The sequence below is a fragment of the Patiria miniata genome, unplaced genomic scaffold (assembly GCF_015706575.1).
Source record: "Patiria miniata isolate m_02_andy unplaced genomic scaffold, ASM1570657v1 HiC_scaffold_11, whole genome shotgun sequence".
NCBI lineage: Eukaryota > Metazoa > Echinodermata > Asteroidea > Valvatida > Asterinidae > Patiria > Patiria miniata.
The window spans coordinates 5,502,705-5,523,978 of NW_024037049.1; the positions used below are offsets into that span (position 1 = coordinate 5,502,705).

At 40.2% G+C, this 21,274-nt stretch overlaps 2 protein-coding genes across 6 annotated transcripts in view; one reads left to right on the top strand and one right to left on the bottom strand.

Annotated features, from left to right (window-relative positions):
• Positions 1-2,556: 2,556 nt before the first annotated feature.
• LOC119742917 overlaps positions 2,557-21,274 on the bottom strand; it is a 54,793-nt gene continuing 36,075 nt past the window's right edge. For 2 of the 5 annotated variants that reach the window (XM_038219195.1, XM_038219178.1), the window contains 3 exons: positions 20,444-20,577; positions 19,589-19,736; positions 16,066-18,322 (listed from right to left, as the gene is read on the bottom strand). In XM_038219195.1, the coding sequence (XP_038075123.1) occupies positions 19,590-19,736; positions 20,444-20,577 (281 nt within the window). In that variant the 3' untranslated portion in view covers positions 16,066-18,322; position 19,589. Of the gene's footprint in view, positions 4,091-16,065; positions 18,323-19,565; positions 19,737-20,443; positions 20,578-21,274 lie in introns of those variants that run through there. The other 3 variants (XM_038219187.1, XR_005272929.1, XM_038219202.1) reach the window with 3 other exon arrangements.
• Positions 3,663-9,558, top strand: LOC119742940 (paired box protein Pax-6-like). The gene is made up of 4 exons (XM_038219215.1): positions 3,663-4,126; positions 5,761-6,006; positions 8,415-8,722; positions 9,095-9,558. The coding sequence occupies exons 1-4, from the start codon at positions 3,688-3,690 to the stop codon at positions 9,356-9,358; spliced, it is 1,257 nt and encodes a 418-aa protein (XP_038075143.1). The 5' UTR covers positions 3,663-3,687; the 3' UTR covers positions 9,359-9,558.

The following is a 21,274-nucleotide window of genomic DNA, read 5'->3' on the forward strand; positions in this document are numbered from 1 at the left end:
TGTAGGTTGGTTACCTTGGAGTAAATTTGCCATTTTTGTTTTCTAGTTTATATCATTTTCGACAATGGAAATGGGAAGAGTTTTCCCAGCTATGTCGTGAAGGCGCTCTTTCATATCTATAGTACGGCTACGGCTTCAATCAGTATAGGAAAGTGAGAATTTCATTGGGGTGTGGAGATTGTGGTTACCAAAATTTGCAACGGACCGCGCCCGTAACCTTGATTCAAGTCGCCTGGAAAATGGGTACCCTACACTAAGGTGTAAATAAATAGGCCGGCCGGCCTTGAAAATTAAAATGGGGGAAGGAGCTATCATTGGACGCTTGGAGGCGCTGCTCGCCCGCCCGCCCGCCCGCCCGCCCGGCCGGCTTGCTTCATGTGAGGTTCCAAGTTCCATGCAAAAATAGCCAAGTTGGCTCCCCCTTTTGTTTCCTTCAAGTCAAGGAAGATTCGACCCCCTCCCACCCCCACCCTACCCCCTCCTGTCGCAACGCCACGACTTTTTTGGGGGGGGGGGGGGGGGCGGGGGGGGGTTACTCATTCTCTCCAATAAAGCCACGTTTTTCCTTGTCATAACCAAAGTTGGGTGCTCCTAGTTGAATTGAAAAAGGCCTCCAACTTAAAATCAATATCATGTGAAATTCCAACGATTTATTTGGCAGATCTCCTTCATACATAACCGGGGAAACAGCCACCCCAATGGGATACATTAACCCGTCCACTAGATAATAGTGAATGGTTCTTCCATACAAACGGCATGAAGTGGAGTTTGAGCAGGACTCCGAGGTTCCTCCAAGATGCAGTTGCTCTCGACTGTCGTGTCTTATGCACTGGGACTTTTTAGGCGGGATGCTGGTCGATCATGTTTCTAAGGCGTCCTTCAAGTTCTCGAGTCTAAAGATGGTTGCTCCTTCCTAATGCTTGATCACAAGCTGTAGTTTTAACTTTGGGGGTGGGGTGGGGGTGGCCGGGGCTCACTCATTTTTCCAATACGTACGTCAAGCCGTGGAACAACTAAAAGCAGACAGGGATCGACGCGGCTATGACTGTGGCAGTTGAGACCAGGGCCCAATTTCATAGAGCTGCTTAAGCAGAAAATTTGCTTTAGCACGAAAAAACATTGCTTAGTAAAATTAGGTTACCGGCCAAAACTCCATGTGATGTAGGCCTACATTGCTTGTGACTGGTATTTAGCTGTTGTTTACTTAGCATACATGTAACAATCGCATGGAGTTTTGGCCGGTAACCTGATTTTATGAAGCAAGACTTTTTTGTGCTTAAGCCAATTTTGTGCTTAAGCAGCTCTATGAAATTGGCCCCTGAGGCCAATCCCGCTAACTTAAGCAAAATAAACCAACTGCGCAAATGGTAAGCATTGTCCACGTGTTAGCAAGGATTTCCTGGTAGTTCGTGCATCCCGTACTCGGCAATTATCATAGGGGTCATTAGGAAACGAGGATTCAGTGCGTGTGCGCAGGGATACGTCAGCGCCGCAAACAGGTCAGCTTCACCATATTGTGTGATTTATCTGGCAAACTTGACAATGTTCATTTCACAAAGATTTGAGATGCAATATAAAGGTCTGGTTGAATAACCACAGAAAATGGTGATCCCGAGCCTCATTTATAGTGGCAGATCTAGAGGGGGAGGGGGGGGGGGGGGGGAGAGGTCCCCTCCCGTTCAGCCGCCGACTGTTATACTAGTAAAATGGGGCCAAATAATTCCTTGGAATGCTAAAGTTCCTAAAGTTATCCTTAATTGCCTTAAAATGCAGCAGAAAGCACCGTTGATTTTAAATTTTTCCGGGCAGGACCCACCCTTAAGCAAGTCGTAACGCTTTCCCTCAACCCCCACCCACCCCTTCATATCACCCCCGGTTCCTAAAAGCTAGATCCGCCCCGTTATACGCACGCGCACCACTTCTATAATGGTCCCTTTCGCAGTTGGTCGAAACCAACGCTTATATGGTGAAGTTATTTGTCCACTCTATTTAGGTTTCACGGAGACGAATGTCAACTCCCACTCTATATATCGGTTTTGCGTTTTTCACGAAGAGACGAATTTCTTATGTGATTAATTAGTCTATTTTTCTACAGTTCAATCGCTGATAATATTATTTAAGTTTGAGATCTAAACAAATTAAGCAACACTTGCAGTTTATCCAAGTGAATTTTTTTTATAGTGACCAACTTAAAATCCGATTTTCTCGGGACTTTTACGAGTTAAGCGCATAATGGCGAAATTCGTCCCTTCGTGAAAACAAACGATGTGAGCCCAGAGGTCTACCTAGTAGTAGTAGGAGAAACTGTTCCTTAAATGCTGTTGAAAAAAAAGGTACTCTAATCCTAGCGACCGTACGTTGCTTGTGAGTGGCTCTTCGCTAACTTTTCCAGAGCCAAACTAAAACCGCCGAGTTTTGTTTTGGCTTTCAGGTCCAAAGGGCGAAAGCCTCAATTAAGAGGGTTATGGGAGACATTATTACATTGGAGTAGGCCTACATGTACAATTGGGCACATAAATCGACTCAAGAAAGACAAAACACAGCTGGACATTCGGCTTTTCATGACACAATATTCTTTATTTCCGTTTGCTGACAGCAAGTAATTCATAACTGAAAACACTATAAATGTCAATATTGTTTTGAAGGCCAAAAAAAGGTCAACTTCTTTCAGGGATGGTGTAGATGGGGATTGCATTATACAAAAAGATTCCCGCATATATATACAAGTAACTCACAGTGCGTTTAAAGTTCCACGTTAAGATTACCGTGAAAGGTCCACCGTTCACGAAGCGAAGGGAACAGACCAAAAACCGTAACTCATTGAACAAAATCTGATTACCGTGGGTTTCAGATGCCGAACTCAAAAAGTGCGCCAAGTTTTATAGGTAAACATCGGGAATTTCGAGACCTCCGTTTTTATCTTACTCTTCCATATTATCTGTATCAAGAGATTGTGCTCTATGCTGCATACCTGTACACTTTTCCGAGGAGTTTTATTAGCTTTCCACCCACCCAATATACACTTTCCTTTCTTCCTCGAAGCGAAAGCACGGCATATGGAAACCCTATCAATTTGTTGACGAGAACTATATAAGTAACTTTGTTTTCCCAATAGTTTCAATTATCCGGCTGCCACTTACCGCTGATGAGCAGGTGCTACCGGTATACGTCATTGGAAACATCAAGTTTGCAGATCTGTAAAAAATAATAATAATGACAGGTTCAATTAATCATGCCATACTCATCACAACACCACACAAAATACTGCCTATTCCAAGAACTCCGGAAAGATATGTAGAAACATGCCTAATGCGCAAAACAATGGAATGATGAGCCGTGCGGCTAGCTACGCACCCCGCAAGGCTGTCTAGAATGAGCGCCCTCATTGACAGGAAGCCACACCAAGCAGCCCATCAGCATGTCATCACCACTCTAATAAATCTCACCAACTGGAAGCCAAAAAACGGTGAGAAGACCACAAAACATCCGTACCGTGGACCAATCAGGTGCTGTATCGTTCCCGAGGCCCGTAACATCCGACGATAACTTGTGACAATTTCAGTCATTCTGAAATTAGAGATTATAATCTGATTTAGGAACACTAAAACAATTCGGAGCTTGTCCTCTCTTGAATTTTTCAGGGGCAAATTATAAAACCCGTCTTGCTGGAGGGATTGCTGATACCGGATGATAACGATGATGTATATGTATTCAACAGGACTACCTTTGGTCCCTTATTACTCGATACCATCATCTTATGTACACGTAACTCCTCGGTGTACTGGACAGACTTCTTATCAGCACCTTTCTCCCACCATCACACGTGAGGATTTGCTTCCAAGTGGCTACAAGAGCTTAAACTGTCCCACGGGCATACTTGCCGATCCTCAAGAACAAGCACCAGCGACTGACGGGACGGACTACGGAGTCGAGCGCGCAACCGCCGGTCGAGGGCTGCCGGTCGACGGCTGCTTATCACCGGCCGGTAGAGGAGCGGAGAAAAAGGCAGGCTGTGATCGGCCCTCCTCGGCCCAGGGCAATAAGCAACTCAAATTCGGCATCGACACGATTCTTGGAAACCATGGGTCTCCTGCATCAGAGAGAACAGAGAAAAGGAAAGCTGTTGGTGAGTTGAAAGTGCTTCCGATTTTCTCGGCCCAAATCTTGCTTTATCATTTTGGGTTGACGACAGTGAAGTCAATGATCATGAACATCATGCACAAGAAAAAAACCCATTTACTTGCGTAGTGCGCCAGATGATACGTTTCGTTTCACGTGCATGTCATGACGCATTACTACCATTCACTTGAATTCAACTCGGTCACTCATACAAAAAATTATGTCCATGAGGAACTTGCTGAAGTTGAAAACGGTGTATAAGGCCCTTAACAACCAGCGCACAATTCGATAGACAAACTATTGTTAAAACAAAATTTGAAATTAAATATTTCAGGTGAGATTATAATTCGGAGATTATATCAGGAAAGAAAGATTTATGGAAATGCCTCAACAAGACAAGACATGGTATACAACTATAATGGAAAAGAAATCTGGGCTAAAAAAGGCTCCTGCACAGATGGAGTAGTCTAACAGTTCCGTTTTTCCCCCCAATATAATTTGTGGGGTAAGTTAGTTTTAAATGCTTTGTTTTAATTCGAGCGATCAGCTCGTTATGTTCATTTTGACAACGAATCATACGACGACATTGAACATTCCATCGTCCAAAATACCTCAAACTGAAAGCGTCGGGATTAGTTTTCAAAACAATAACACCACAAAGCAATTAAACGAACTTTTAATTAACAAGATGACGTAACCATTATCATTCGTCACTTTGAGTGCTTTCATTCTGAACGTACAGTTTGCCCAGACGAGTTCCATTAATAACATTGACTGCAACGATATTAATTGATTACATTTTATATAACGCGCACTGATGACTTGTCTTGTTCCTATTGGTACAGATAAACCAGTTCATTAAAACTTTATTGAGCACGAAAACAATCCAAGTTGAATTAGTTTTGCGTTAATAATTGTTGAGCAAAAATAATGGAACTGGCTAAGAAACAGCATTAGTTCAGTTCAGTACTGTGAGTGAGCAGTTTACAATAGACATCGCGAAGTTGAGGAGAAAAACCTCAATTCCTCAAGAAATGCCATCTAAATCTTGAGAAAGGAAATAATTCCCGGTGTTTGGAATACGGTAACTTACAACTTCATTAACAACTTAACTCGTTACCTTTAGAGTTAAGTAACTGTTACAAGCACATGCCTCGCAGTGCCCCTCTTTGTCAATATAGGGTTTTTGATAGGTTTTGAAAATCATAATGTAGGTTTTTAAGCGCCAAAATAGAGGCATTAATTGGTTTTTAGGGTGCAAAGCCATGCAATTTTTCCGAGTGAGGTAGCAGTAACTTGCTTAAGTTCACCACACAAATTCAGGCCAAACCGAAAACAAGTTTCATACAAAACGACCCAATTCTAAAACACTTGTAAACAAAAATGTCAGAGAGGTATATATTCCAACAAAGCTGCTATGTTGGCAATATGGTAACTTAACTTGTGGGTCAAACTGAAAATGATTTTCTTTACAATATGTTTTTAAAGTATGGCAGAATAAAAATAATTTTTAATTTTGTATAGGTTATAACTTATAGGCTACTTTAAAAATAAAATAGGCGCCCACGTTGAAATATATAGTGTTTCTTTATAAGTTTTATAGGTTTTAAAGGCTTCGTATATATATATTTCCCAACACAGAAACAATCGAGCCACTACCCCGATACCCAGCCAGTATTATTAGCGTGACAGGAACTGAGAGATATATCAACGATCTCAATGGCCACGCCGTCACCGGCAACGGCTGGTCGCAGAGCAGACGTGACGTGGACGGCATCCCGGGCTACACCGGGCAGGGCCGGACCGGTAATCACACGGGCACTCAGCTGCAACAACTACCGTCCAAATTCAGTCCTGTGACCGACTATTGCCAGGGCTGTTATCAAGGTGCGTTCTCATTATGCAGACAATCGCGAGAAATATTGCTAAATCTTTGCAATATAAACGATTTTCAAAATCTGCTTTTGTGGCGGTACATATAGAGCAAAATTAACACAGCACATGTGCTGCTGACAATGTAAGGAATGCCTAAATTGACAAAGAAAACTAGCGTTACTTTGTGGAATCGGGGAAAATAGTGGGAATTTCCGATGGTGTTATTTTTTAAATATTAGAATATTCCCAGGATAAGAGTGTATTGTCTTAAATGCTAACGCTTGTGCACTGTAACGTGTGCGTATAGATACGCCAACATAAACGTTCCGCAGTAAAGTACGTTTAAATGGTTGCGCAAGGAGCGTTCAATCGTAAGCAAGTTGCCATGATTATACGCACACTAAATGACACTTCTCTGATATCAATAAAGGCTTATCTAAATTACTTCGTGCACTTCACACAACCACGATCAGAGCAATCCTTATATCCACAAGTAAAACATAACGCGTTGCATTAACCTCCTACAAAAGTACTCATCCACTTGAACGGAAGTATAAATGCTGATTTTGCAATTAAAACTACAACGGTTTTTGGCCTGCAACACGAGTAACCAACTCTTTAACTGCTATAATTATGGCCTTTCCAAAATTTATCAAAATCAAAATAATATCTGAGCTTCGTGAAATGAAGTTTGGTCACAATGCAGCTGGTTTTTTTTTAGAACAATTTAATTTAAATCAAATTAGGGGATTTTCAAATAGCGATCGACAAAAAGAAATTGCATAAAAAACGAACAAAATCATATAATGTAATGCAAAATTATCATCGATTGGCCAATTACAAATATCAATAGGCTTATTGAAACTAAACCCCTTAACAGGAAAACACTTGACTAAAATACGCGCACGCAAGTGAACAACTAAACATCATTTAGAAAAATAAAATAAAAAAACCAGGAAATCATATGCTATCTTTAACAACATATCGCAATTTGCCTGCTCATTTCCTCTCAACAATCAGCAGTTTTAAGTGAAATGCCAACTCACCAGCACGTTTCGTAACTTTCGTGACACACATTAACTGTTTCTCTGAAATCACTACGTGATTTATCCATTTCCTTTTGTTCGAAAAACAATGCTTACTTGGGCAGATCCAGGTTTGGATCGAGAGGGGGTTTAGCTGCCAAGGCGGGGGGGGGGGGGGGTTGAGTAGCAGGCATTTGCTGTTATTTTCTATATTTTGGCGTCCGAATAGGGGGTTTAGACCACCTTACCCCCGTAGATCAGCCACCGGTGTTCGGCCAATGAAAACATGGGTGGTATTTTTTTATTATTATTTCAGAAATGAAATTTGATATGGCGGAAGGATTACGAAGTAAATGATGGTATTTGGTGATGGGACTATTTTTGGCGTCAACCCCACTTCTTTAACTCTGCAAACATCATGCATTTCTACACGGCGCGCATCGAGTACGACTTGGGACATAACAAGAAACTTATAGCACTGTATCCAGCAATAATTGTTACAAAGGGTGTCGAATGGGTACAATGATTCATTTCGGTCAACACGCCCTTCCCTTACACATTCCCGAGCCTAAAAGTCTCGGACAAGTAAATCACACGAAACAACTATGACCAACTCAATACAATACAACAAAGTTACTGTCAAACTTTCATGCACTGTCATTTATTTGTAGTTTCGTATTTATCATTTCCGCTTGTTTTTGTTATTGGTGCTTTGATGAACCACATTGTTGATCATATATGCTCAATTTAATGACCTCTTGTCAATAATCATTTCTCAAATTTGGGCTGTTATGGTTGCGGGAAAATAATCATATGTGGGCGGTCTGTAACTAATATACATGTTTATTGGATCATATTTAGTTTGGCAGGTCATTACACAAGCTGAGGTTAACGAAATCAGAACTTGGCCATCGGAAATTGGCACTGTATTCATTTTGGCATCTCCTGTTCAAAATCAGCTCATTCGCACTTAACTGCAAGGCTATATGTAATATTGCACCCCATATAAGAATACACCGTTTCCTGTAATAAAAGCTACTAGATAGAAGAACTAGTCATAAACAGATTCGATGTCTTGCCTTCTATTCTATTCATATTTCAAAGATGTTCTTTTGAAATATTTTAAAGAGAACGGTTCCAGTATGATGTGTTAATTTGAACTTAATGTCAATCATTCAAACGACATTTTCCACATTTTCACTTTCATATCATTTCGTTATATTCACGGCGTAGATCCACATTTAAATCCTGAAAACTTTTTTACAAACGAGTGCTTCATTATTACACCGTGGTGATCACACAACCTTTTGTGTATCGGGCATAGCGGAGATGCAAAGATACATCTCAATTAAGAAATCATTTAATTTTTTTTTCAAATACATTCTTTCCTTGCAGACAAATCTGCACTGGCTCAGCACAGATGTGAGCCATGGTCTTACGTTCCATACACCTACCGCCTAGATCCCAACCTGCCGTACTCCACCAAGGAGCCCCACCCGTCGCATCAGCTAACCCACCCACATCAGCAAGCACACACAGCGCCTAACACCAGGCTTGCCGGGCGGAGGAAACGAAGCTGGTCACGGGCAGTCTTTACCAGTCTACAGCGCAAGGGACTGGAGAAACGATTCGAGATGCAGAAATACGTCAATAAGCCCGATCGGAGACAGCTGGCTGCGGCTCTGGGTTTGACCGACGCCCAGGTAGGCTATAGGAACAAAATATTCAGAGTTTAATCCAATCCTTATACATGTATGTACTCTTTGAGAGCAAATCCTGTTGGTTACGAGGACCACAGAAGGGGCGCAATTAACTTTAAACGAAAAGGGAGTTGCCTGGTGGCGTTTGTAGGTGGTGAAAGTGGGATAGCGAGGAGGATAATGGCCAAAAAACACAAACAAAATAATGACAAACAAAAAACAACAAAATAGAATACAACAATCTATAATGCATAAACGAGAATATGTTTCTAATTTTGCCGTCCGAAATCATTATTTGAGTTGTAATACTTTCTGTCAATTGTTGGCATGTTAAATCACAGATCGTTATGTTAGTTTATGTCGTTCGTTCCCAAGGTGAAAGTTTGGTTTCAAAATCGGCGGATGAAATGGCGGCACTTCCAGCGCATGCAGAAACAGCAGCAGCAGGCCGCTGACACGTCTTCAGCGGGAGCCTCGACGCGCCTGACCGATGACTGCAGCGGCACGGACGAGGAGGACCCTACCGAGAAACGCGGCGTGCTCCCCGTAGGCAACAAGGACGAAATGAAAGATCGAGATCGATTTAGCATGGACAACCGTGGTATTGTAAAGGACGCCCGCTCCTGGTTGCCTGAGTGATTGTTTGCGTATATAAAGTAGCCTATAGGCGGCTTTACATGAAATCCATGATACGGGGATATTATGCAACATATTGGATGCAGAATAAAACAAATCTTACTCTGTTTGTGCAGACAATACTGGCAAATCTCACGATTATTATAAATCACCATGTGCTACAAGTTCCTAGCTACGCCAAAAATGCATAAAACAAATTGCCGTACTAACGAAATCAGAACTTGGCCATCGGAAATTGGCACTGTATTCATTTTGGCATCTCCTGTTCAAAATCAGCTCATTCGCACTTAACTGCAAGGCTATATGTAATATTGCACCCCATATAAGAATACACCGTTTCCTGTAATAAAAGCTACTAGATAGAAGAACTAGTCATAAACAGATTCGATGTCTTGCCTTCTATTCTATTCATATTTCAAAGATGTTCTTTTGAAATATTTTAAAGAGAACGGTTCCTGACCGATGACTGCAGCGGCACGGACGAGGAGGACCCTACCGAGAAACGCGGCGTGCTCCCCGTAGGCAACAAGGACGAAATGAAAGATCGAGATCGATTTAGCATGGACAACCGTGGTATTGTAAAGGACGCCCGCTCCTGGTTGCCTGAGTGATTGTTTGCGTATATAAAGTAGCCTATAGGCGGCTTTACATGAAATCCATGATACGGGGATATTATGCAACATATTGGATGCAGAATAAAACAAATCTTACTCTGTTTGTGCAGACAATACTGGCAAATCTCACGATTATTATAAATCACCATGTGCTACAAGTTCCTAGCTACGCCAAAAATGCATAAAACAAATTGCCGTACTAGCCAGCGAAAATAGGTACAAGACGAATCTTTTTGAAAAACCCATTTTAGGTACGAAACTCAATTAACTTTGCTAGCTTAATTTAAACTTATCGCAAAAGGGGGGGGGGATTTTGTGCGAAAAAAGCTAGTAAAGCTATATAAAGTTAATGAATCAATACAGTTAATAAAAAACGGTACCTGTTTATTTGTACCGAAATAATTTTCCAAAGGTAACAAAAGAGGCATAAACGTTGTCAAAACTGTGTATATTAAACTAATTTTTAAAATATGCGGCAGAATTGATGCGAAGACTATACTTTCAAATTGTTTCTCCGCATTTTGCAGCTTATCGATGAAACATTTAATAAAGGTGATTTTCTTTTGTTCCAAAACTTCTCTTAAAAATGTGTTTTTTTCTTCTCGCACATTTTAGTAAATGACCTTTCAGCACTATTTCGCCTAACCAGGCTCATGACAAATACATAAACATTTACAAAGTATTGGCCTTCACTGCTGAGGTATACAATTTTGCTTGTTAAATGGTTGTACAGTAAATACTAATGCTCAACAGTGTTGTGTTTTGCTCAGCTTTAGCTAAATAAATTCAACTTTCAAATATTATGGAGCATCGTGCATATATCGTTTTGTTAAAATCCGAACCACTTTCATTAAAAACAAAATCCATTACACTCAAAACTGTTTTCGCCAAATTGCCAGCAGAGTTATGGTTGATATGTTTGGCCTTTCCTATGTGGGAGTCTACGGCCTCTTTCCCAATTATCACTTTATAACCGTGCCGTTAATGTCATCAATAGATACAAACACTGTGGAATTATGGGGCTCAAGTACCCAATTAGTCACGAACGTTTGCTTTGTTCGGCCAGCCAAACAGGAACAAAAACTATAGCATTCTTGCGTACTCGAGGTATCTAGCCTCAGTCTGGGCCGATGTTCTTCAGCCTCCTGCCCAGTGATGACTTGTTACCAGCGGTCTGGGCGGCCTGTGTGGGCTAGATTTTTTTGTATACATCACGAAATGCATCATCATCATTCATGCGAAGCCCCCTTGTCTCGGGCCCATAAAGACATAGACCGTCCGCCGCTATCAATGTAACTGACGGTTAGTGTGAAGCGGTGGGGAATTTGACAATAATGGGTGCTGCGAAATAAATATAGCGGGTTATTTACGTGGATTTACCCTTGAAAATGACAGCAGAGGTAAACGTTGTAAGTTAATACATTTAATGAACAGTTACATTCCCGTTTTTGGTCAAGGTTTCGCAACATTGCGTTAGGACACGGCGTTGATTTCCCGAAATCACTTGTTTGTGGTGTATCCCCCTAAAAACAAGAAATCCTAAAAGTAAAACAGATTTATTCAGCAGTGTGCGGACGGATTCCAAACAAACTTTCAGAATGGGGCCTTGATATACCGAATCGAGGTATATCGAGAACAAGCGCCAGTGCACAACTGGCCGCCTTGCATGAAATCTATCGAAATGATCCCGGCCCAGCCAGAGCTTAAAAATGCGACACCCAAAAATGCGACGCCGATGGCACATATGGAACACCATACTTTGGATTTATACCTAGCATTGCGATGTGTGATAAATATCACGTGACTATAACAATACTGCACATACTTTGCTTCCGTTTACAAACATTTCATAAACATCTTTTAAGTATTCAAGTTACTTTGTTTGCTTTTTTTTTGAAAATCAAAATTGTATGGGAAACTAGCGGGCTTATTTTGGTCAATTTTCCAGGGACAGACAGGCCGACCACCAAGTGACATGTAGAAGCTCCTGCGCTAGTCCGAAGGCTGGGTATAGGCCTACCGAAATTATCTTGAATTCAGTGGATTTCTCCTCATAATATATACTTTATTTTGTATAATTATGTTTCCCCCCCCCTCCCCCCATATAAAGACCAAAGACAAAGGAACAAAGCATCTTCCACAGACAAAGGAACAAAACATCTTCAACCACCGATAGAACACGTGGGGAAAGGCCCAAGCCCACTAAATCAGAAACCGATTTTTGTTGGGGGGAGGAGTGTTACAGTCCTGGAGCCCAATTTAACAATACCACTGATGATTTCCACGATGGTAATAAAGTAATTTATAGCTATATACAAGAACATTAAAAAAAAAATAGCGTGTTGATTATTAATTGGAACTTTCCTTAATCTTAATCTATTTGAAGTTGAAATGTATGATCTGACATCACAAATTATTCTAGCTAGAACTCTCACATATTTAATCAATCATCTATGAAATAAAAACCGGCATAAATGAGCCGAGCAGTATTTCCCTTTAAAGGTCTACACAATAGGCGGCCCTGCCGCAACCAAAGTGGACATCTCAGCGGGTCATAGCAGTTGAAACATTGTCTGTTTATTTCCAAAGGGCGGCGATGGGACAGACATTGTTCCGTATTATGATTTCCCCTTTTTGGGGTCCACATTTTTCCTTAAGTATGGCGGATAATATTGCGCCGTTGCCAGCGGGGTTATTTTGATATTACACCACGGCATATACCACCCTGTGAGATACAGCTGAAGCAATCCAAATGGTTGCCCTTGCTAGTGCTGGCCATGGCATGCTTCGACAAAACCTCACCCTTGCCAATTTACTCCAGCCCAACCACGCCAGTTTCCCGCCTTTTATTTTTAGCAGCCGTCTTTAATCATAAATTATCTTGAATAAGGTCACTATCTTATTATGCAACATAAAAAAAGCAATACGAATACACAATTACAATGAAAAACTCCTGGTTAAGACAAAAGAGGAACCAGGGGCGGTACCAGGTTTGGATGGAGTAGGGGTTAACCGTTAACTGCCGAGAGGGGGTTTAGCAGGGATTGGCTTTGTTTTTCTTCACGTTTTTCTTCTTCTTTTTGCGGCCAAAGGGGCTGAAGACCTAAGTACCTAATTCGTACATCGGCCGCTGAACCGTGCTAACTAAAAATCAAACATTCAGAGCAAGTTATTAAATAAAGCCATTCGCCCCAATTAATGACTGTATCATGTAAGCTTTCTCTGTGACACACTATTACATAAGCCTCACCGGCCCAAAAAAATTGACTCGGATGACTATAGATATGCGTAGACCTCTTAATCCAAATTCGTCTGGGAATAGCATTTAGGCTTGCCTAGTTTTGTTTCACATATTAATATTAACACCGCCCAACGAAGTGATGGGACACGCGCATTCCGAGACAGTCAGTCTTTCACATGCTGTCACATCATGTTCGAACTTGAGTACATTTTCACGTGCATAATACACGTACATGTACTAACCATATCCAAGTGGCGCCTAGAAGAAAACGCAATACGAATGACAATATTGGAGATACCTAAAATAATTGTCGATAAATATTTGACTAATAGAAACGAAGCTTGGATTTCAAAGACAAGACAATAAGTTGCGCCGTCTGTGTGTTTGCATTCCCCGCCGCGGGGATTCTGATTCACACCTGTCTTCACTTCGCCAAGGTTAAACGAGTGTCATACTCCGTGTATAAAGAGAACAAATAAATAAATATCCACGCCAAATGACACCATCGACCCTTTGCAAAATATACAATTAAGGTGGTCGTGAAATGTACAGCACGTGCCCAAGACAGGGGTGGCCCACTGCGGCTTCGTTCATAGTTCTCCAGTTTCTGCAGATTTCAAAATATCGAAGTCTATTTTTGTTTTCGGTGCTTGGAGTTACATAACGCAATTTCATTTATCGGTAATCTTGTAACATCCTGGCCAATTAACGGACCTTCCTTACCTGCAACAGGCGATAACATATGCACATTTTACCGCAAGGTTACTCAAGATGGCAGTGTAGGCCTAACTGTTATCAGTTTCTTTTCAACGAAGGGCTTTGTCTTTTAATTCGAAGGCGAGACTTGACCAATACAAAATATCGAATTTTTTTTTTGTACTTCCCTCCATGACCAAAATGAGTACATGATGCTTAGAAGACTACAGACGGCATTATTTGTTTACATCTCTTCCTTAAGTCAAATTTAAGGCAAGTATACACAACGGCAGGTAGACTAAAACAAAGACCACTAAACGAATGAAAACGCAATTAATCAATAGGTATATTTATAGGAACGAACTTTTTATTGGCGACATTTTGTTAGCTTTGGCGGGGGATCGAGTGCAAGCAGTAAGCAGCTGTACTTGAGATGGTCACTCAGCGCAGCTATAAAATATCTCGGGGTAACTCCAGGGCCTCGGCGATTAGCCTGCATGGTACTGTGGATTTTGGGGTCTTTGGCTTTGTATCCGTGACTTGCCAAGAAAAATGCCTCCCTATTATTACCCCGAGCTCAATCGTAAACACCCCGGGGTGGTCCGTCGATATTAGCCCGATATGGATTGCATCTCATCCAGATTGTTATGTCTCTGTAGTTTCAAGCGTTTATGGTTTGCACTTCTGTGCGTCTTCTGGCTGCACAGCCACAGCCATTCACCACACACATTTTACTGAGAACCCACATTTGTGAGATTGAAAGCTATAATACACACAATCCATCACATTATTGTCAATAATTATTATCAATAATTAGAATACGGTAAGCTGAACTGCGTCCAGCAATCAGGAAAACCACGATGATTTTCCCTGTGTTAGGCGTTGATAACACTATCGAGTCGTCCCGTAGAGCGAACAGCACGGGATTAGGTTTCCGAGAATAAAATCCATCCCAACGGATTTGTTTCTGTCGCGTGGACCAATCATAAATTCCGCCAGATTTCCTGGGTTTAATTAGGGTCAGGGCAACCGATATCTTTGATGTAATTATATGCTCGGAAAGTTGAAATAAACGCGAGCAACTATTGATCGGGCCTGCACGGCGAATGCTACCTACATAACGGTCGTTTTCGGGAATCCGTACATTTTCATCAGCAGCAAAACAAGCAAAGTAAATATTTGGAGAGAAATCAACAAAGTCAGACCGATTCGCTTGAATTTTTATGAATCAATAAAATATCCAACGGCAAGGCCAATGTGGCGCTGTATGCACTCCAGACGACATTTCACAAGGACTGCGTATTTTGGCGCCAAATAATGACGGCTCTTGAGCACATTCTGGCCGCCATGTTAAGACTGCGTTGGGCTAACGAGCTGCAAACGTTCCGATTGCCGCCGCTTGGACGGCTCGTAAATCCGTCAGCAGGTGAGCGACATTGGCATAAACTCCTCTAAAAAGCTTCTATTTGTTTTTCACAACTTGAAGTGATTCAGCTGCCACCGCACTGGTTGTGGTCGTGTGGGTAAGGGGATAGGCACAGTTGCTCCAATTCCACACAGATTACTGTGTGGTATTGCTAACTGCCTAATAGCGGTCGTGAAACGCTACCTGTTTCAATCAAAACTTCAATCAAGTCATCCAACGCCTACAAATAATAATGTGTTAGTATGGTCGTGTTTCGCGCCACCCTGCACGCTTTGTATAAAACATCTGCTTGAAAATGCAAATAACATTTTCAGAACGCAAGGATTAGAATACAAAATACCACATTTTGGCATCAGAAGACAAAATATTACATTGTACTTAACTAGACAAAATATCGAAGAAAGCGAGGATCATCAAAGTATACCGTACCTGTTTTGTAGGCGATGTAGGCCTATAGACAGATGACATCTCCTACGGAAAAATACCTCCAAACGTTTAAAACTAAAAACGTGTCTGAATTTAGACTACATGTACTTAACATAATACATGTAATTAGATCAGAGTAGCCTATTTGTGTATGTGCATAGCCAGCAAAACATATTTCTTGTGTCTTTTAGAATAATGGTTGAACGTGAACCTAGCAACAAAACGTCTATGATCCGAAAAGCTCTCGTCCTATTTATCTTTTGTTAAAGACAAAATTAAAAAAAAACTAAAACGCTTTAACACAAAATAAATAAACTGTTTCATACAGTGCCAGAATTTAATGGCGCACATATCTAGACAAAACAGCGTCATAAAATGGACCACACCGCGTGTTAAAGTAAAAGGTTATTTATACTAATTTGTCAAGTCTAATAACATTGACACTCTACAGTAATAGCTAGCTGTGAGGTGGTCCTGGTGTACCACGAATTTATCAGCAAACGACTTTTGAAAGAGAATAATGCCAGGACGTTTGCTTTGATTTGAGCAACTTTGGGTTTGATTAGGGCATCGTCGTTGACATTGCTATTTCTCAAAATGACCCTTACTTCGTCAATAGTATATAATACCTTAATTGTTTATATTTCTACTGAAAAAAGATGGTTAAACTGAATTTCTTCCGTGGAACTATACATTGATGCAGTCAGTAGTTCAAGTTATCTGATACGCAATTTAGCCATCGTATAATATCCAGCATTTTTGATAATTACGTAGTCTAATTCCGAAATTAAATTTGATACTGCAAATGGCACAGCATGACAATGACATAGGCCTAATCTAGGGAATTGGCATATTACCTCAATACTGCTATGATAAAAAATACTTCAAAGAAGTCGAAATGTATTGATCGAAGACTGCATAGTGCATGCAGTAGCCCAACTGTTCCAAATCTGAATGGTTAATTCTACATGTACAAAACCTGCCCTGAAAGTATGCATGCCCGATGTATGCCACTACAGCACATCGATTGCCTCAAGAACATCACATAAATATGTACACTTCATTCCAACACTGTTTTTACTTCCTTGAATTTATACCTAAGAACCTAAACTCAACTGCTTCTTTTTTGGTCTTAACATTTTTAAGTAAAACACAACAAAAGTTTGTTCCTTACAATGCTAGTCTTTCTGACAAAAGAAATACTTTAATTAAAAGCCACAGTAAATGTCTAAACTACGGATTTGATTACTGCTAACTGCTACAAAGCTTGTTTCTGATAACACGCAGTATTGAATTATCAAGTACATGTATAACAATTAACAGAAAATCCCAACTGCTATTCACAAATAGCTTCTACGCTGTTTTAACAATTCAGCAGAGTGATGGTGCACTGATCAGGAAGTATTTTTACAAAAAAAATATCAATACAGATTACAGAAGGCAAATGCATGAGAAACAAGTAAATAAGTATTCTTTGTTTAACCCTAACCCTTAAGAGTAAATTTGGGGTAAAGTACCCGATACCACAAAATACTTAGAGTGCTGTGCTCGCTTATACCCTGAAGTAGTGCATACTACAGTTTACTACTAGTAGTATTTTCTAGCTTTAGGTGAGGTAAAAGTAACTGTCTTTTGGACAATATGATGATGATGATGTTATCATCACATTCTCATAGATGAACAGTTAGTCACTGTCTTTTCTGGACCACAGATGCAGTAAGCCATGAAAAATTCACTGTTTATTTAGTTGTTTTTTTTTACAATTTCACACACCATCAAGATGAATGCTGATGTAGACATCAATGGCCAGAGAAACATTTCTTCTCACTTTAGGAGGTATAACTGGTGACTCAAACAATAAACCCCACGAGACTAACAGGAGATAGAGCTAGAAGTAATCCTGTGAAGATTTTTGATAATTGATAGCATACGGCTGAAGTTTCTCATGAACTTGATCTTTAACTATTAGATGGATCCAAATCCTCAACACAACTAAATCTACTATTATTTTTGAACATTTGTTTGGTGGTTACTTATTCACTCATAAAATTGTTCCTATCAAATATGAATTTGGAGAGAATTTGGTTGTTGAAGAAACTGCACGAAATAAGTCCACCACCAATTTTGTGATTGCAAAAACTACAAAGTCTGATCTGACGAACGGCATAAAAGTTTGAAAGTCCTCTCAATGAAAAAACACCCGACATCTTGAAAAGATAATTACAATTCAGGAACCTGTTCTAACAATGAACATTTGGGCATCATCCTGTGCTATACTTCTTTTAACTGGCTGCGTACTCGATGATGTTCTGAGTGTTAAACTGCCTTCCCATATGAACATTTTGTGTCTGCTGCATATTAGGTTTCCTATGTAGAATAGGCCTAGATACGCAGCAGACAAACAAGAAGACTGAAACCATGCATATGGAAAGTCAGCATAAGGCGGCCATCAATAGCTTGACATTATATGCGCAAGTCCTCCAGAGACCACCAACATTGTAGAGTCAAAGCTTGTGGTTCAACGCATACATACACCATCTCCTTGCTACTGCTCAGTGATTAATCTGCAAGTGAACATTAGAAATAAGTATGTTTTAGTGAGTCATAGAACATAAACATCAAGTCTCAAAAAATGCATTTTTGATTATTGGAACCCTCAGTGAACTACATAGTAAGGCTGATGGTGTATTTTGTCTGTCATGGATTGCTTGGAGAGATTATCAAGAGGATTTAATGCATGTACATGTAGTACAATTCCATTATTACAATTACCTTGTAAATTGGTAGCACTAAGAAAACAAGGAATATTCATAATCACTAAATGTTCTGTATAACACTGTTTATAACTGGGAAAGTCAAAGATGAACCACGCTGTGCATTCAGAAAATGGACTGCTTGGAATAAGGGAATAAATATGTGCTTGACTGGTCTTAAACACTATGTCAAGCCCTGTCTCGAGTCTGGATGCTGATAATGACCCTCCCCGAACAGCGTCCAGATTGCAAACCGGTTTTAAACATGGTGTTTAATACCGGCCAAGCACATATTTATTCCCCTTCATAAATACCTTTTCGGTCAAAAAGTCATAACAAGTAAATAAAAAGTATAAATTTTCAACTGTTTCATTCAACAATTTTACATATTTTTTTAAACACCCCTCTAACTATGTTATGGTATGTGCCTCTCGCGGGTAGTCATAAACAACTCCTTATATGGAGATTGGCGCGCGTGTGGCGCGAACTGTGCAATGTGGGGCAGAGCGCAGCTGCTCCGGTGTAGTGTGAATTTAGGACAATGAAATACTGACTCATTGGTAGTATTGAGCATGCCTAAGTGAAGATTGTGAACGTTCAAACAATAAAAGGGGACCAGATTTCATGAGTCCAAATTTCATGTGACACTGGAAAAGTGTTTAAGACCAGCCGATGTTTTATCAACTGTCTAAGACCGGCCACGTGACGGGCTCTCGACCAATAGGAATGGGTAAACTGTCTGAGGTATTTATGAATAGAGAATAAAATGTTCATCAAAACGAAGTACTTGCTTCAAGAAACTCTGTTGTCAAATTGAATTTCTTTGAAGCCAAATTTCATTGTAGACCTCTTGATCCACTAAGAGCCCACAATGATGACAACCATGAGGGAGACGGGCAGATCTTACTCAACATACCCAACATTTTTGAATGTTTTCTCAAAGAATCAACCGACAGGTATGTAAGCCTACCAAGCCACCACGTGCATGTAAGTTCATTGTCTGTACCCATCCCCCTCATATCCTTTGAAAACTGCTGACACAAAAACTGCTTACTGCTATCTTATTGGTCAACTGACCTCAGAAGTACTTGGTGCGATTGAGAGCTTTCTCTGCAAAGTTATCATCAGTGATTTTAGCCCAGTCTTGCGCCGTCTGGCCGACCACAAATCCCAAGGCTCGCTTTCGCTCCTGGTCTTTCTTCTCTTCAATGTCAGCCCAGCGTACCTACAGTCACAACAAATGACAAGTGTGTGAGGTATTGGATCTACACTTTGGTGCTCTCATTAGGATCTGACTTCAGTCCATTTTTCCACTCAAATCAAAATCTATAAATGATTGAGGACGGTAATGCACACCAACAAGACAAGTGTGATAAGTTCAGAACAGATGTTGATTCAATATCCTATGTCATTTTACTCAAAGTGTTTCGCACAAGTTAATGTATAGTGTCAAAATCAAACAGACTTAACTGTTGCACAGAACCAAGTAGAGAAAATGTAACACAACTTGTATATTTTAAACTTTTATAGTTTTTAAGTTAAATGTCTAACCCTACAATTATATGTACATGTACACGTACTGTCTCAAAGCAATTTACTTGATCAATTCCTTAAACATTATTTCAGGAAATGTTTATTTATCAAATTAAAGCTGTTGTTTTTAATTTGGCAGTGGATACTATTCACGAGTTGATGGGAAATAATTCTTAACCCAAAAAATCCCCACGTTTACAGAAATGCTAATGTTGCAAGCATCGTGACTTTGGGCGTGATCCCTGGCTACATGGCATATACAGGTTTATGGCTTCTGACTAGTGCCTTTGAACAAAGACATCAACAAACTTGAGAACTGCCAACATAGGGCTGGATAGTATGGTTTCTGCTCCAGTCAATTTCTTTAATCAATTTTAGAATGAACCAAAAATGACCAACCCGTTTGGCATTAGGATCCCTGTGTGCATCTTGTGTGTAGTCTGACATGCCTAGATAGTCCTCCATACTCTGAACTTGGGATTCCTCCGCTGAATGTTTACGCTTGCCGTAGGATCGCACTCCATCAAGTTTGTCTGTTAGTAGGGAGTAGACAGAATGACAAATATGAGTAAAAGCATTTCAAGCAATCACAACAAAGAACTCTTTTTAATCTAGTTTCACATACTGTATCTCTCAAGTATCATAAACCATATTTGATGTGTTCTGTCAAAACCAGATGAGCAGGGTTTGCAGGGCTTGAAGTAGATATACTACCAACAAATGATTTTAAAGCAAGATTTTTCTTTTTATTTTCAGATTTTTTTCTTGCTTTTGTTTTTTTCCCCCAATTTGGGATCCTAAATTTGTCAAAGAATATGTTGTAAAAGTTTTAGACGGTGATTTTTAGAAGTGATGTTCATCTAATGGTGATTTTTTTCAGATAATTTGTCAAGGTTTTTAGTTCAAGAGATGTACAACCCCAAACTTTAAAAGGCAATTCCACTATTTTCATCTGTGTTATAAAAAAAATTATATGGGTAGAATTTTGCCAAAGAAGTCGGTTTCTTTCCAAAAATTAAAGAGCAAGATTTATACAATTTTAGCAATTACTAGAAAAACACTTTTTGGCCAGCTGCCAAGATGAGTCTCGTTTTGACAGAACACATCACATATTTTCCATTCGTTTTTATTTTATTTCGAGTAGCAAGCAACAGTGTAACTTATCACTGGTGATGTAAAAAAAGCAAAACACTGTTGGGAAAAAAACAATTGCTATCAAAGAATTGACAG